Source organism: Gouania willdenowi, chromosome 4 (genome assembly GCF_900634775.1).
Source record: "Gouania willdenowi chromosome 4, fGouWil2.1, whole genome shotgun sequence".
In the NCBI taxonomy this organism is placed as follows: Eukaryota; Metazoa; Chordata; class Actinopteri; order Blenniiformes; family Gobiesocidae; genus Gouania; species Gouania willdenowi.
The window spans coordinates 1,899,019-1,916,114 of NC_041047.1; the positions used below are offsets into that span (position 1 = coordinate 1,899,019).

The window sequence follows — 17,096 nt, forward strand, 5'->3', positions numbered from 1 at the left end:
TAATCAATGTTTTTTTTTTTATTTATGTTAAAAATCACATGAGAAAAGTGTGCTGCGATTTATTAGCTTTACTGACAAATACAAGCTTTAATGTAGTCACGTGATGTCTGAAAAATCAACATTTTCATCAGAAATTCTTTCTTCTTTTCATTCTTTGCCTTAAGAAAGTGTAAATAATCCATATTTTAATCCACAGTGAACAATGAAGCTTATGGTTGTGCATCACCAAGTGTGTGTACTGCAAGTAGAAGGCTGGGAGAAATACCATTATTACCAGATTTAGGAACCTTCAGCTCTGGACCAAGTTGTTGTGATACAAATAACTGTAATGATGGAACTACAACTACCACACCTCCAACTACAACTACCACACCTCCAACTACAACTACCACACCTCCTACTACAACTACCACACCTCCAACTACAACTACCACACCTCCAACTACAACTACCACACCTCCAACTACAACTACCACACCTCCAACCACAACTACCACACCTCCAACTACAACTACCACACCTCCAACTACAACTACCACACCTCCAACTACAACTACCACACCTCCAACTACAACTACCACACCTCCAACTACAACTACCACACCTCCAACTACAACTACCACACCTACAACTACAACTACCACACCTCCAACTACAACTACCACACCTCCTACTACAACTACCACACCTCCAACTACAACTACCACACCTCCTACTACAACTACCACACCTCCTACGACAACTACCACACCTCCAACTACAACTACCACACCTCCTACTACAACTACCACACCTCCTACTACAACTACCACACCTCCAACTACAACAACTATGGTCCCACCAAACACAGGTACATTATGTTCAGTTAAATTAAAAAGTGTGGGTTCTTTTATATGCATATTTAATGTTATTTTTATTGAGTACCTTATCTTAAGACTGGTCACGTTGTGAATGCAAATTTGTCAGTTGCTACTCTTAGAAAATAAGTTAATAAAATAATAAGGGTTAATTCATTTAAACTGTAATATATATATATATATATGTGTGTATTTTTTTTTTTTTTTTCAGAGTAATGCACTTTTTCTATTCTACTTCCAGGATTTCAGTGTCTATCCTGCTCAGGATCATCTTGTTCCAGTCCAGTGTCAGTGACTTGTTCTTCAGATACTATGTGTGTAACAGCTTCCATTAAAGGTAATCTTTGTCTCTTATAATGAATACAATAGTGCTGGGTGTCGCCAGATTCCTCGCAATACAATATATTGCGATATTTTTGCCCACATTAGCGATATTATTGCAATACTGCAATAGGGATATAATCAATATATCGTGAGAAATTTAATCCATGATACATCACAATATCTGTGTCACTCAAGAAATTCAGAATTTATCTACTGCACTGAATCCATTTCACAGGAATTACAAACACTGTCAATCAATTTCACATGAATGACAGCCAAGTAAAACACAGTGTATACTGCAGTGGCTCTTCTTAACACACACTGACCACAACTAGTCACATGTCCTTGTGTTATGTTTACGTCTTTAAGAGAAAACTGAGACAAAATAATGCTTCACCAAAATATTGTCAATGATGTTTGTGCAAATGAACTTTAAATTATTAAAAAAATGAATGCAGAAAATTGTCATTCCAGTGCTAGTATTATCAACTTCTCTGTAAACATGGACACATATCAGTGCTGCTTAACAAGCAGAATGAACTGGTTTTATGAAAACTGGAACATTTCACTGCATATGAAACATAAACATTTGAGTCAGTGCGTTATCCTGGCGTTGATGGTCTCGTCCACAACAACACTCAACTTTTCCCACGGATCTTCTGTAACTCTCATGTGACGTTGTTAAAACACTCTGAGCTGCTCAGAGTGCCGCTGCTCTTGATGAGAGACGGAAAGAGCTTTAAAGACACAGCAAAGTTAAGCAGGCACTGGTCGGCTCTGTATTTAGGAGTCAGTGATTATTTGCTTAGTTTTTTGAAAGTTTAGACGTGTTTCAGGTTGTAAGGTGGTGTTTAATGGAGCCAAGATGGGAGAGGGGAGGGCGGTGCACCTAATGAGCGCTCCCCAGAAACATTTCCCCATAAAAAAACGTTCATTGCCTCACGGTGATGCATTTCATGCCGATTCTGTCCATTTGATTCCTTATATATATATATTTCTTTTAAATAAACATCGATATTTTGTGTCAGATAATCGATCACGTATTGCTCGACGAAACCTCGCAACATATCGTATCGATATTTTGACACACCCTTAGAACACAATTTACATGAAGTACATTTACTGTAATATGTTTTTAGACAAACTAAAACTGATTTTTATCTTTGTAGATGTTGTATCTGAAGAGGAGAGTTTTTTCAGAGGATGTGCTCCTCCCACACTGTGTCCACACAACGGCACCTTTAAGTTTTCTACTGATGTGGTGGAGTCATATAAAATCATAGATGCTGAATGCTGCGACACAAACAACTGTAACTCAGAAACTCTGCCTGGTAAGTGATGATGGAGGAGATGATTTGTAGAGGTAAAAAAGTTAATAACTCCAAATACAAAATGTCAACAAAATCAAAACTCAAAGGAAAATATTGTGCCTGCACAATTTTTAATAACAGCGTTCTTCTTTCTGTTTTAGCTCCTGTTCTACAGGCAGAAAATGGCCTTCAATGTTTCTTCTGTATCTCTGGCACCGACTTCTGTCAGTTTACTGTCCATTGTGATGGAGCACAGGACCGCTGCTTTGATGGATATGGTGCGTTTTTACACAAGAGTGAAATTGTAGAAATAGTACACATTTTAACAGCAAATATAAATTAGTTTTATAATCTTATGACTAAAATACAATTTACTTTCAGTCAAAATGTAGTCACCAGGACCATTTAAATTATATATTGTAGTTTTAGTCACTGAAATGACATTAGGATTTTAGTCGACTTAATCAGTTACAGATTTAGTCGACTAAAATCTAAAGTGTAAGGTCTTAAGCATTTTTTAAAGATGTAATTACCATTAATTAACCTGATATGGGATGGTAGTCTACTTATTGTCAATTAAATGTAGTTAAAGAAAACCATGATGAACATTTTTAGATAACAAAATAACACGTTTACATATATTTGTGGAAGCAAGAAAGAAAATTATTATTCTTTCCATGTTTTCATTCACAGTCTCAACTGATAATAGAGTTCTACCTGTTGCTGGCTGCACATCAACAGATGTGTGTGAAATTGCTCCTGATCACGGTGTACTGCCATTTATGGAAGGAGTGGGAAATCTAACCAGTGGACCAACCTGTTGTGGAACAACCCGCTGCAATGATTTCACAGAACCAACAACAGCAGGACCAACTACCGCAGGTACCAAACCATCAACAGTTCAAAATAACAAAGACTACCTTGACTTTCAGCTCCACAAAGCTAAACCAGACTTTCATTAGTGCATGAACATTTATAAAACAACTGGCAAACAAAGTCATTTACCTACAAATGAATGGTTTATGGAAATTCGCTACAGCAACATGAAACAAACTGTGGAGAATTCGTGAGACGTACTCTCTACAAAGCTTAGCCAAACAAACATGTGACACATTGTATTTATAGTGATGATCCATCCCTAAAATTCCGATTATTCATAAAACAATTTAAACGTATTGACTTTGTTATAAATAATTCGGATTTTGTAACAAAATATGAGAATGAAAATTAAAACCCCAAGACCTTCATGTGTGAATGCCTGAAACATGTTTTCCTTGTAAATTGAGATATTAAAAGTACTCACTGGCTCTACCTTTGATATTTCATGTCTGAAAATGTCACAAAGTCCTACACTGTTTCTCCTCTAGTTCCAAGACTTCAGTGTCTATCCTGCAATGATTCATCTTGTTCCAGTCCAGTGTCAGTGACTTGTTCTTCAGAGACTATGTGTATAACAGCTTCCATTAAAGGTAATCTTTGTTTCTTATAATGAACACGATTTACATAAAGTACATTTACTGTAATATGTTTTTAGACTTTTGCATCTGGTGGTGTGGATGGTGATGACAAAAAAGGTGGTGTAGAAGGAATCTTCAGAACAACTGAATTGCAAATATTATGACATTTATTGTACAATCAGAGTTCAAAAACAGGGTGTCACAATCTGCTGAGAGCAGCTGGCCAGATCATTGCAAACTCTAAAGCATTTCCCAGCAAGCTAGTGCCTATATAGTCAAGAGTAAGGTCATCCTACAGGGTCATATCTCTAACCTTAGCTCATTACCATATATGGCACGGGTGGTGAATCCCGGTCCTCAAGAGCCACTATCCAGCATGTTTTAGATGTTTCCCTCTTCCAACACACCTGATTGAAATGACCATGATTGTTATAGGCTTCTGCAGAGCTTGATGATGAGTTAATCATTTGAATAAGGTGTGTTGGAAGAGGGAAACATCTGAAAACATGCTGGATAGTGGCTCTTGAGGACCAGGATTGGCCACCCCTGATATACGGAATCACCTTGCTCTAGAAATAGTTGGAGAAAAAGACAACCATCAGTCAGTGAGACCGGTAGCTTTTTGTCTTGACCCTCAAGTTTAAATATATCTCAATGTTACACTGACTCAAAATGAAGGCCTCTAAGCTCTTTGCTGTGATGTATTGAAAACAGTCAACCTTTGTTCACAAGAGTATAAAGCCTTTAATATCAAGATGTTAAATACTTTGATACACTTCAAGACAACCTCAACAAACTGATTTTTATCTTTGTAGATGTTTCATCAGGAGATGAGAGTTTTTACAGAGGATGTGCTCCTCCCACACTGTGTCCACGCAACGGCACCTTCAGGTTTTCTACTGATGTGGTGGAGTCAGATAAAATCATAGATGCTGAATGCTGCGACACAAACAACTGCAACTCAGAAACTCTGCCTGGTAAGTGATAATAGAGGAATTATTAAAGAAAAAAATAACCCATTTGTCTATATGGAATCTTAAAGGGTACCCGTAGGTAATTCTACTTTTGAGCTCTTAAAAAATTACATGTTTTAGTACTGTCAAACAATTAACATTTTTGTCGTGATTTATTGCCTTTTTTTTTTTTTAAGTTAATTGAAATTAATTGATTTTTTTTTTTTTGCTGAAAAATTGTGTATTGTGTCCTGACATTATGAATGGAACATATAAGAAACTCTGTTCCAGCAATTGTATATAAAGCAAGGCAAATATATTTGTCTGCCATTTTTAAATCAATATTTCAGTGCAAAGAAATAACATTTGGTGATTTTATCTCCTTTAAATATCTGTCATTCTTACTGAAGGGTGATTCAAGAGTTCTGTTTTTAGTCATTTATAGACCACCAAAATATTCTGGAGAATTCATGGATGAGTTTGCTGAACTGCAGTTGTATGCACTGAATACAACTTTTTAATAATAACAAGTGACTTAAATATTCATGTAGACAATAACATGGACAATACTGCCAAAGAACTGTATGCTTTAATGGACACTTTTGGTCTTATACAACATGTGACTGGTCCGACACACACTCAAGGTCACACTTTGGATCTGGTTATCTCTAAAGGTGTTGATATCTCTGCTGTTGATGTATGAGACTTAGCTCTATCTGATCATTTCTGTGTCTTTTTTGACCTAGAGACTGTAACATCTGTTCCCCCTAGTTATGTGTGTTTAAAGAAAAGGTACATAAATGACAACACAAGTGCACAGTTTATGGAAGCCATAGCAATGACACCAACATTGAGTGCTGAGACAGTTGATGATCTTCTGGATGAGTTTAATACTAAAGTCTGTAATGTCATAGATGTGGTGGCTCCAATCAAAACTAAGAGAAAACCAAACACAGAAAACACCTTGGAGGAGGACTGAGATAATGCAGAATTTGAAATCTGACTGTAGAAGAGCTGAGCGTAAATGGAGATCAACAAAACTCCAAACTCATCTAGAACTGTACAAAATAAGTCTGCGAAAATTCAATGATGGCTTGCTCAAAGCAAGGCAGCAATACTTTTCTGAAATTATTGCCAAAAATGTCAACAACTCTCGCACGTTGTTTTCTGTAATTGAAAAGCTCACAACCCCCCAGATCAGATAGCCCCTGAATTACTGTCAGCTGGAAAATGTAATGAATTTGCTGTATATTTCAATGAAAAAATACAATCAATAAGGTCAAACATCAGAACAAACCAGCAAAATCACAAAAAGCTTGAACAGCTTCAACCACTGAGGGAGGAGTCAACTACAATGTTAGAGTTTATTACAGTGAACCCAAAAACAATAGAGGAAACTGTTCAGCAGCTGAATCCATCAACATGTTGCCTTGACACAAAACCCTCAAACTTCTTTAAAACTGTTGTAAAGTCAATTGTCACTGATGTGTGTCAGATAATTAACTGCTCATTCCAATCAGGCACCGTACCAAAATCCCTGAAAGTAGCTGCTGTGAAACCTCTGTTAAAAAGAGAACACTGGATGCTTCTATACTGGCTAACTATAGACCAATCAGAACCTTCCATTCATGGCCAAGATCATTGAGAAGGTGGTCTTCAACCAACTGAGTCAATTCTTAACATTCAACAAAATATTTGATAAATTTCAGTCAGGTTTTGGTTCTCATCACAGCACTGAAACTGCTCTTATCAAAGTGATCAATGACATAAGGTTGAACACTGATTCAGGAAAAGTATCTGTTCTCATTCTATTGGATCTAAGTCTGCATTTGACACTGTAGATCATACAATTTTGTTGCACAGATTGCAAACATGGGTTGGACTAAATGGAAAAGTAATGCAATGGTTTAAGTCTTACTTGGAGGAGCGAAGTTATTTTGTAAGCATTGGAAACTTCCTCAGGGCTCTGTTCTTGGACCTCTTCTGTTTAGCCTTTACATGCTTCCTTTAGGACAAATTTTACAGAACTGTAAGGTTGATTATCAGAGCTACGCAGATGACACACAACTACTGTATATCTATCACTGAACCCAGATGACTATGGTCCCATTGAGGTGTTGTGTGACTGCTTAGAAAAAGTAAACTGATGGATGAGTGAAAACCTCCTTCAACTAAACCATGACAAGATGGAGGTGATTGTCTTTGGTAACAAGGAAAAGAGGACTGCTGTCAGCAATTATCTGAGTCTCAATCTTTAAAAGCTAAAGACCAAGTCAAAAACCTTGGTGTTTTGATTGACTCAGATCTTACATTCAGCATCAGATCAAATCAAAAACATCTTCTACCAGCTAAAGAACATCTCCAGAGTGAAAGGTTTAATGACTCAGAAAGATCAGGAGAAACTGGTCCATGCTTTTATCTCCAGCAGACTGGACTATTGTAATGGTCTTCATCAAACATCTACAGCTGGTTCAGAACGCTGCAGCTCAGGTCTGAACCAGAACAAAGAGGTCAGAACACATTAGTCCAGTTTTAAAGTCTTTACACTGGCTCCCAGTCAGCCTCAGAGGAGACTGTAAAATTCTGCTGCTGGTTATAAATGTGTGAATGGGTTTGGTCCAGAATACATCAGTGAGATGTTAGTCAGGTATGAACCCAGCAGGTCTCTGAGATCTATGGACACAGGTCAGATAGTGGAGCCCAGAGCTCACAGTAACCATGGTGATGCTGTGTTTAGTTGTTATGCTGCAAAGAAGTGGAACAAACTGCAGCAGAGATGAAGTCAGTATCACATGTGAACATTTTTAAATCAAAGTTAAAGGAACTTTTGTATCTATTGCATATGATTGAGAGATTTATGGTCATGTTGTTGATGTCATGTGTTTGTTGATGATTTGAATTGATTTTAATGATGATTTTAAATGTTGTTATTGATTTTAAACAATTGAATGTTTTATCAAGTGAAGCACATTGAGTTGCCTTGAGTATGAAATGTGCTATACAAATACATTTGCCTTGCCTTGCCTATTGCCTAAGGCAATTCAATGTGCTTTACATGATCAAAAAGTGCAACAGAAAACATTCAACAGCTTAAAAAACAATAAGAACATTTAAAATCATCAGTAAAACATTAAATCAACAATAACATGTTTAATTATCTAAAAGAAAAGAGTGCCTTTTACTTGGATTTAAAATGTTCACATGTGATGCTGACTTCAGCTCTGCTGGCAGTTTGTTCCACTTCTTTGCAGCATAACAACTAAAAGCAGCATCACCATGGTTACTGTGAGCTCTGGGCTCCACTATCTGACCTGTGTCCATAGATCTGAGAGGGTCCATACTGGTTGTTGTTGTTGTTGTTTTGTACAGTGCAAAACAACAACAACGTTTTGGTATTTGTTTCTTCTTTAAATTATTATTTTCTTTAAGAGAAAGCATATACTGTATGTAAAAAAATTTTCTCCTTGGAAATCTGGACTTGAATGAAACCAAGTCATGTGGAGCCACCGTGCAAATATTATTCACATTATTCTACAAAGTCTTACCAACATGATCAAGCATTTTCTTTCAGTTTTTAACCACCTTTTAACCACAATTTGAACTTGAACCACCAAGTTCAAATTATGTTGAATTCAAAAAAAAAAAAATTATATATTGAACAGGCAGCTTTAGTTCAGTGTGATCAGAGCCTTGGACAATGACTGTAAATTTAACTCTGAATACTGTTCATCAGCTTCTCTGTGAATGTGGCTGTGATGGTGTAGTGGTTAAGGAAGCAGGCTTGTGATCACTGGTTCTAATCTAACCTGAACCATCACTGTGGGATGTTGAGCAAGTCCCTTAAACTTAAGTGCTTGTGTTGTACGTTGCTTTAGACATAAGTATCTGCTTAATGAAATTGTGATCTTGTATTGTAATATCTCATTTAAAAGAAGTACTTCTAACCTTTGTTGCCATTAATTGCGATTACATAGTTTGTGTTGTGGCGGTTTTGAATGAAATGAGACGGAGTCAAGCTGAAGAGTTAAAGGTCAAATGTGAACACAGGGTTTATTTGGTCAAAGGGTTTTAGAGGCTTAGAGATTCTAAGGTTTCTATGTGTGCGTCCAATGAATCTGTAGTTGTTCTGTACTGTCAAGGTTTTGTAGCTGCTGATAGTGCTAAGCATAACAATGACAGAGTCTCTGAGAAGAGACCTTGGCAAATGTTATTAGTACGATAGTATTCTGTAATCACATATCAATCCCTCCTTTGTTTAAAAAAAAATAAGGAAAAAATAAATTAAAAAAATAATAAATAAATATATATATATGAATTACAGAATCACCATAGAGACACCGAACACTTACCTTAAATTAAAATAAATAATATGAATTGTTTTTACAATTAAGTTAAATCCTAGTGAATCTTAAAACAAGCCATTGCTGGTCACATTTAAAAGTAAAATAAATTTACAAATTTTAAAAAAAAGTGCAAACATGGCCAATGACTAAAACCACTAAACTCAGAGGCTTCAGTGATCATCCTACAACATGAAAAAGGTGAAAGCCATTAGTTATTTTCATAATAGATCATTCATTTTAGTCAGTGTACTGTATTTACATTATTTATTGGCTACTTTTGCTTTGCTTGCTGCCATCTCAATGCTAATGCCATGGTGTAGAGTCTAGGGCTGCAACTAAACTAACAGTGTTACACCTAGCACAAGAAGCACCATTGATGGGTCATTTATTATTTACACCTACTAGTGCAGTGCCCATTGGAAGTATGCATTCATGTGGGAGCATAAGGGGGATATTTGCAGGTGCAATTATCCTGGTTTAATTCTATGGGACATGTGCATCAGAATCAGAATCAGAATTCCTTTATTGATCCCAGGGGGAAATTGCTTTTGTTACAGCCACAGAACACATCACAAATAAAGAATAAAAACATTAACAAAGACAAAGAAAAATAAACAATAAATAAGTGTATAATTAAGTAAAAACTGTTAAAAAAAAATAGGGGTCAGAAACACACACATTACAGTTGTAGAAAAAAGTAGGACAGATAATAATAATAATAATAATAATAATAATAATAATAATAATAATATACAAATATATACCAATTGATTCAGATATTTACAAAATAATACAAATATACAAATGTGATTCAGATATGTACAACAATCAAGCTGTGAAGTTACAAAGATAAATTATACAGTTTGATTGCCACAGGCAGGAATGATTTCCTGTGGCGTTCTGTGGAGCACCGTGGTTGGATCAGCCTGGTGCTGAAGGTGCTTCTGTAATTGACCAGCACATCATGGAGTGGGTGGGACACATTGACCAGGATGGATTTCACCTTGGACAGGCTCCTCCTCTCTGTCACCACTGTCAGAGAGTCCAGTTTAATCCCCACAACGTCAATGGCCCTGCGGATGAGTCTGTTGAGTCGGTTGGCGTCTGCGACCCTCAGTCTTCTCCCCCAGCAAACAACAGCGTAGAGGATCACACTCGCCACCACTGACTCATTAAACATCCTCAACATTTTTCTGCAGATGTTGAAGGACCTCAGCTTTGGTCCTTCCTGTAGAGGGAGTCAGTGTTCCTCCCCCAGTCCAGTTTATTGTCAATCACCACTCCCAGGTATTTGTACTCCTCCACAATATCCACACTGACCCCCTGGATTGAGACAGGGCTGAATGGCCTTTTGATTCTCCTCAGGTCCACAATCAGCTCCTTGGTCTTTTTTTAAATTGAGCTGTAGATGGTTCTGCTCACTCCTTGTGACAAAGCTGTCCACAGCAGCCCTGTACTCCACCTCATCCCCCTCCCTAATACATCCAACCACTGCAGAGTCATCGGAGAACTTCTGGAGATGACAGGTGTCAGTGCAGTAGCTGAAGTCCGTGGTGTAGGTGGTGAAGAGGAAGGGAGTACAGTCCCTTGAGGGGCCCCGGTGTTGCTGACCACTTTGTCAGACACACAGTGTCTCAGGCAAACATACTGTACATATATATATATATATATATATTTATCCTTTATTCTCTATCTACCCTTTGTTTATAGTTAAGTGCACGTGATAGGTGTGTGTGTGTGTGTGAGACTCTCTACCTTGGACTCTAATCTCCTCCGTTGGTTCTCTCACACACGCTCTGCTGAGAAATGTGCAGCTATCAACACAGCAGCCATTGCCGTCAATAACTTCGGGGTGAGGTCTGTCCGGTCTAAATAGCGAACGGTCAAACTAACATGAAAATAAACTTTTCGAAATGTCATCACCAAATAACGAACAGTAAAAAAGTATTTTTCCTCAAAAGAGAAAAGAGAAGTCCACAGGAGCTCATGCACGCACCGGAAGTGAGCTGTGCTGTGAAATGGCACTAGCGCCCCCTCACACCCTGAGGTCAAAAGCTGAATAGGTTTCATTTCGGGGCCGCCCAGAAGTGAAATAAAATTAAAATAAACATTTGGAAATGACCAAATTACTCCAAAATAACAGATACACACACTCGGGGTATTTGGAACTCGTCGACCAGGTCGAACTCGCACCGCGTCGGGGTGATATTTTCTCCACACACAGACACACAGACACACACACACACACACACACACACACACGCACACACACAGACCATTCCGTCATTATAGTATAGATATAGATGGGGCCTTGGGGTTGTTTTTGATCAGTCCATGTCTTTGGAGGGACATTGTCATCAATTGACTAAAAACTGTTTTTACCACCTGAGAAATATCTCTAAAGTGAGGCATCTTTTATCAAAATCAGATCTGGAACTGAATCATCTCGTATTGACTACTGTAATTCTGTTTTTACTTGTTTTAATAAGTCGACCCTAAACAGACTCCAGATCGTTCAGAACGCTGCTGCCAGACTTTTAACTGGTGCTTCTAGAACATCCCACATCACCACCATTCTTGCTACTCTGCACTAGCTTCCAGTTAAGTTTCACATAGAATATAAAATATTAGTTCTCACGTTCCGAGCATTACATGGTCAGGCCCCTAAATATATCTCAGACTTGTTGTGCCCCTACTCATCAGGGCGATGCCTTCGGTCTTCAGGTCAGGGTCTCCTAAAGACCCCAAAAACTACATTTAAAAACCAGAGGAGACCTGGTGTTCCAGGCTGTAGCTCCCAGACTCTGGAATAACCTGCACCAGTCTCTCAGGGAGCTCAACTGTGTGGTCACTTTTAAAAAACTGCTGAAGACTACACTTTACAGTAAAGCTTTTAGTTACTGGATTTTAATTTTTATTTATCCTTTAATGTTGCTGTTCTTATGATATTTATGCACTCTTGTTTTATTATTCTATTGTGTTGCACTTGTACTTTTACCACAACTCTGTACAGCACTTTGTGATTATATCTGTAAAAAGCACTTTATAAATAAACTACTTACTTACTTACTTCTCCTAAGCTGCAAACAGACGCTTTTGTTACTGTATGTAAACAAGGCACCACAGGAGAGGGAGCCACTTTTTTTTTAGTTCTTGCTGAGATTTATTGATGAGAAGTGTGTGACATGAGAAATATACAAAAGAACAACTGAGAATTTGTTTTTTGTTTGCTTTTATCACAGAGAAATATATATATAGCTAGAGCTCCTCTGCTTCCTACTCCTGTATTTTCTCTATTTACCTTTATTGTTGATAGTTTTTTTTATTTTATTTACTTTTTGAGTTTTTGAAATGTGCTTATGAATAAAATGTATTGTTATTATTGATAGTAAAGCAAGATTTCCGAGTGTGAAAAGCACAGTATGAGTTCTCACTTTGAAAAGGTAAATTTACGAGGTACACCATTCTCTAACCAGGTCGATGATTATTTTTATTAAGATATTGTTTTACAAATTTGAAGGAAGTGCACAAGATGGACAGGCTGATTAGTGAAACAGCACTGTTTAGCTGATTGATCACTGTTGAAAAGCCAGGAAAAACCTGATTTTTTAGCTTGTGTGCAGCATTAGCTTTAGCATCTAACTCAGCATTTCTACCTTGGAGATCGATACCACGTTTCCGTACTTTTTTTTCAAAAGAATCAACGCTCCAATGGGGGAACATGATCTAAATCTCTGTCAGACTCAATGTTTACAGTCAGCTATGGTGACTTTATCCCTCTTGACCTTTGACCTAATGCGGAAGTACTGAACCATAGCGAGAGTGTGAAAGGGCTTGTGAAAAAGTCCTTTCCGTCCCCCATGTTTGCAACACTGTGTGAGTCAGTCTCTCATCTCCCCCTCCCCTGGTGGTCACATTTACAAATGAAAGGATGCTGACTGTCGGTGTCAGTTTGTGCTGAGGGTCTTTTCAGCCATTGCCAGGACCTGAGAGGGTGTCTGGAAAATCCCGGGACTGCTCGTGCTAGGTGAGGGGGTGGGGATGGGGAAGAGAATAGGGAAGAGAGACTCAAGGTAGAAAATGGAAAGGGTGTGGAAGAGTTGATTATTTTAAAGTGAGAATGAGATGTGAAGTTGTAGTTTGCATATTGGGTTCTATTCTTCCGTCTGGACTTAAGCACTTTTTTGCACGCCTGCAGTTATGCACTTCTCTCCAACGTGTATTCTCCGGTCCAGGCTGCTGACACGCCTACCGCGCGTAAGCAGCCAAAAAGCACATATGTGTGAATGAAGGCGGGCTAAAGGAAAGGAGGCGGTGATGTTATTTTTTGGGCTGTCTAGAAATCACGGAACATGGAGTTTTCCCAACGCTTGTAAATGTCATTGAAATCCGTGAAAATCATAAATCAATTGAAGTTATGTTACGAGGAAGGCTGCTACTCTTTGTTTCAAAAACTTGTACATTTGCAGTTCACATACTTTTTCCATTAGTGTAATAAAGGATAATGAATGGTAATGTATCTCTTTTTCTAACAACAAATAATATGTATTTTAATACAGTGCGTGAACACAGTGAATACAACAGATATTTTGTGAATAAAACATGCATCAAAATACATTAAGAATCGAATCGAAGCTCCTTGAATTGTAATCGAATCGAATCGTGAGGTGCCTAAAGATTCCCACCCCTCGTTTTAAGATTGATTTTTCAGAGTAAACGCTATTTTCACAGTCAACACGGTCTTGTTTAATCTCTTTCTAATTAATCTATTAATGTATTTTTATGCTGACGTCATTATTGCTCCTAATTATTATTTTTCCATCTGCCTTATTTTCAAACAAAAACAACAACACAGAGACCACAGTGACCAATAAACATTTTCCTTTAATTATTCATGTATTTTTTCTTATTAGTTTAGCATCATTGACCAGACTCTAGTGTGTCTCAGGTAATATGGGAGAAAATATTTTGTGTAAGAAGGCTGCAGCACTTTGTTACACGGTTCAGAACCGGTTCCTACAAGTCCCCAGAGCAGAGCTACTGAGCGACCTGCTACACCCCATTACAGCAGATAAAACGCCCTGAAAAACAGTAGCTCAGATTAACTGAGACTGAGTACCACACTGAGAATGTTTCTGTTCCCTAGCTAGCTACTACACAGTCACCGGCCTTCGTGCTGGTGCTATGGTTATCACAATAACTCCATGTAATAGTTCTTACACTCCCACAGCAGGAAACACAACCTTTGCATGTTATATACGGACCAAAAGTGATAGGCAGTGGAAACCCATCCCAAAACTGGACATCTCACTCTGTAATCAGTACCTCAGCCTCACACATCTGGACCCAGCTGGACAAAAACACCCTGTAACACCCTCAGACTCATCTGAGATCCAATACCACATTGGGGCTGATTCTGCCACAGATGTTTAACTCCCTACTCAGTCCCAAAGGCTCTGAGTAGGGAGGCTACTCCCGCTACACTTCCTTGTCCAGGCGGGCGCTCCATTGCACCAGTCTTCTACCTGTATCACACAGGCTCCTCCCCCATATTCTGGCATCACTGCCCAGCACTACTCCATACATGCCAGAAAGAGAGCCAACACGCATCCAGTTCAACTAGTTTAACGCCAACGTGTCCAACGTAAAGCCATAGTTTGATCCACTACAGAGTAAATAAGAAGTGTAACATTGATGATGATGATGATTTTAATTGTGACTCAGACAAAAAAATGAGGCTGATCTTCACACTGTAATACATTGTACTATTATATATAAATATATGGGAGCTCCCCATGGATTGTATTTTAATTTAAAGTTGCTAATAAAAGTACTACAAATGTGTTTATTAAATGTGCAGAGATTTTGATTTAGTAATACCTTAAACATATTTGATGTTATATACATGACTAAGACAGGTATCCTTTGATAAGTGGTCTACCTGCAAGTTGCATTATAATAACAATGTTCTTCTTTGTGTTTTAGCTCCTGCTCAACAGGCAGGAAACGGCCTTGACTGTTTCTTCTGTATCTCTGGAACCGACATTTGTGTGTTTACTGTCCCTTGTGAAGGAGCACAGGACCGCTGCTTTGATGGATTAGGTATGTTTCTACACGAGAGTGAAACAGATTAAATGTCTTACAGACCTTGCTTCTCTAATGTATTAGAGAATTACTTAAAAATGTAAAAGTTTGTAAAAAGAAGATATCATGAACTATATACGGAGAATATGTTACTATGTGATGCAGACAGCTGTTACATGTTTGGATTTTCTTCCAGTTCCTATACTCCACATATGATTGTGGAAAAGAGAAAAAAAAATATTTTCTCTTTTACAGTCTCAGCTGATAATGGAGTTCTACCTGTTGCTGGCTGCACATCAACAGATGTATGTGATATTGCTCCTGCTCACGGTGTACTGCCATTTATGGAAGGAGTGGGAAATCTAACCAGTGGACCAACCTGTTGTGGAACAGACCGCTGTAACAATGTTTAGGCAGCAACAACTGGACCAACTAAAACTCCCTAACACCAATAAAAAAAAAAAAAAATAATAATAATAATAATAATAATAATAATAATAATAATAAATAACAAAGAAAAGGCAGCTCAAAGTGATTTACATAGTTAAAAAAAAGGAACAACCCCCCAAAAAGACAATCAAACATACACAAAACGGCACACAGGATCAAAATAAAGACACAATGATGACAATGGAACGTGCATGGCTACATAGGTTCTAATAAGAAGACACCATCACAGGAGCCATTTGGACCAGGAGATCCAGAGGCTAAATAAAATTCAATGCATTATTATTATTATTATTATTATTATTATTATTATTATTATTAATAATAATGTTTAACCATAATCCAAGTCTTGAGATCAAAACAATAATCTTAATCTGTGGGGCATCACGTTCTTCCTATAGAATGCGATGAAACATTACCTTTATTGTTAACTATCTTTGCTTTGACTTTTAATGATCTGTTACATGTTAAATTGATAATTAATAAAGCAATAACATATTTTGAAATCAAGAGAGTATGTTTAAGGAAGTTTGTCAAATTTGATTTTGAATGTACATTATGCTGGAGATAATTTTTCCGGGTAATTAACTTGTATTACTCTTGACTGCCTGCATATTACAATAACAGTCAGAAGTTTTAAAATAATCATGCTTCACTCAGTGAAAAAGCTGTGAAACTAAGGGTCAACAAAAACAGGGTGAATGTGTTAATCTGTGTATTTTACTTTTTATCTGAGAAAATTAAAGGAATGTTTACTTAAACTGTTGTTTTGTCTCTGGACTTTTCCCCCTGTTGCTCATCTGGAATATATCATACGTACACCAACAAACTATAGAAGAACACTTATTTTATTTTTTTAATGGTCACATACTTTCTCTACAAGACTAGGCTTCCACAAATGAAATTGAGCAGCTTATAATATACATATATATATTTTCAGATAAGTCAGTCGGCAAGTGTGTCCATCATTAGCATCACGTAAAGCGCTTCATCTACAGCGCATAGAGTTAACCAGATTGTCAATAGTGGCCTGTGGAATGTTGTCCCATTCATTGCGCAGTGCAACTCTTACCTGGCGCTCTTTTCCTGGAATTGCAACATGTTGTAAATGAAGTATTCTGACTCTGTATCTGTCTGACTCATTGATAGTCAAATATATTGAATGAGTAATCTCACAGTGAGCAGCCAATAGGAAGTGGGTCACTTGGATTGAGCAAAAACAAATCATTCGGTACACCAATAAAAGAGTGAGCATATTTCACAATAGATCAATTTAACTCAGTATCTTTGGATTGTATGTTCATATTTTTCTTCAGTATAT

At 37.5% G+C, this 17,096-nt stretch overlaps 1 protein-coding gene across 1 annotated transcript; it reads left to right on the forward strand.

Annotated features, from left to right (window-relative positions):
• The first annotated feature begins 704 nt into the window (after positions 1–704).
• LOC114462385 (urokinase plasminogen activator surface receptor-like) lies at positions 705–15,860 on the forward strand. Its single transcript, XM_028445188.1, has 9 exons — positions 705–850; positions 1,099–1,194; positions 2,351–2,512; positions 2,653–2,769; positions 3,185–3,373; positions 3,859–3,960; positions 4,764–4,925; positions 15,230–15,346; positions 15,584–15,860. The coding sequence occupies exons 1-9, from the start codon at positions 832–834 to the stop codon at positions 15,739–15,741; spliced, it is 1,122 nt and encodes a 373-aa protein (XP_028300989.1). The 5' UTR covers positions 705–831; the 3' UTR covers positions 15,742–15,860.
• Positions 15,861–17,096: the final 1,236 nt, after the last annotated feature.

Coding starts and splice junctions, on each gene's coding strand:
- LOC114462385 (XM_028445188.1), top strand. Junction 3,374..3,858: donor AGCAGGACCAACTACCGCAG/GTACCAAACCAT, acceptor TTTCTCCTCTAG/TTCCAAGACTTCAGTGTCTA. Junction 15,347..15,583: donor CCGCTGCTTTGATGGATTAG/GTATGTTTCTAC, acceptor TCTCTTTTACAG/TCTCAGCTGATAATGGAGTT.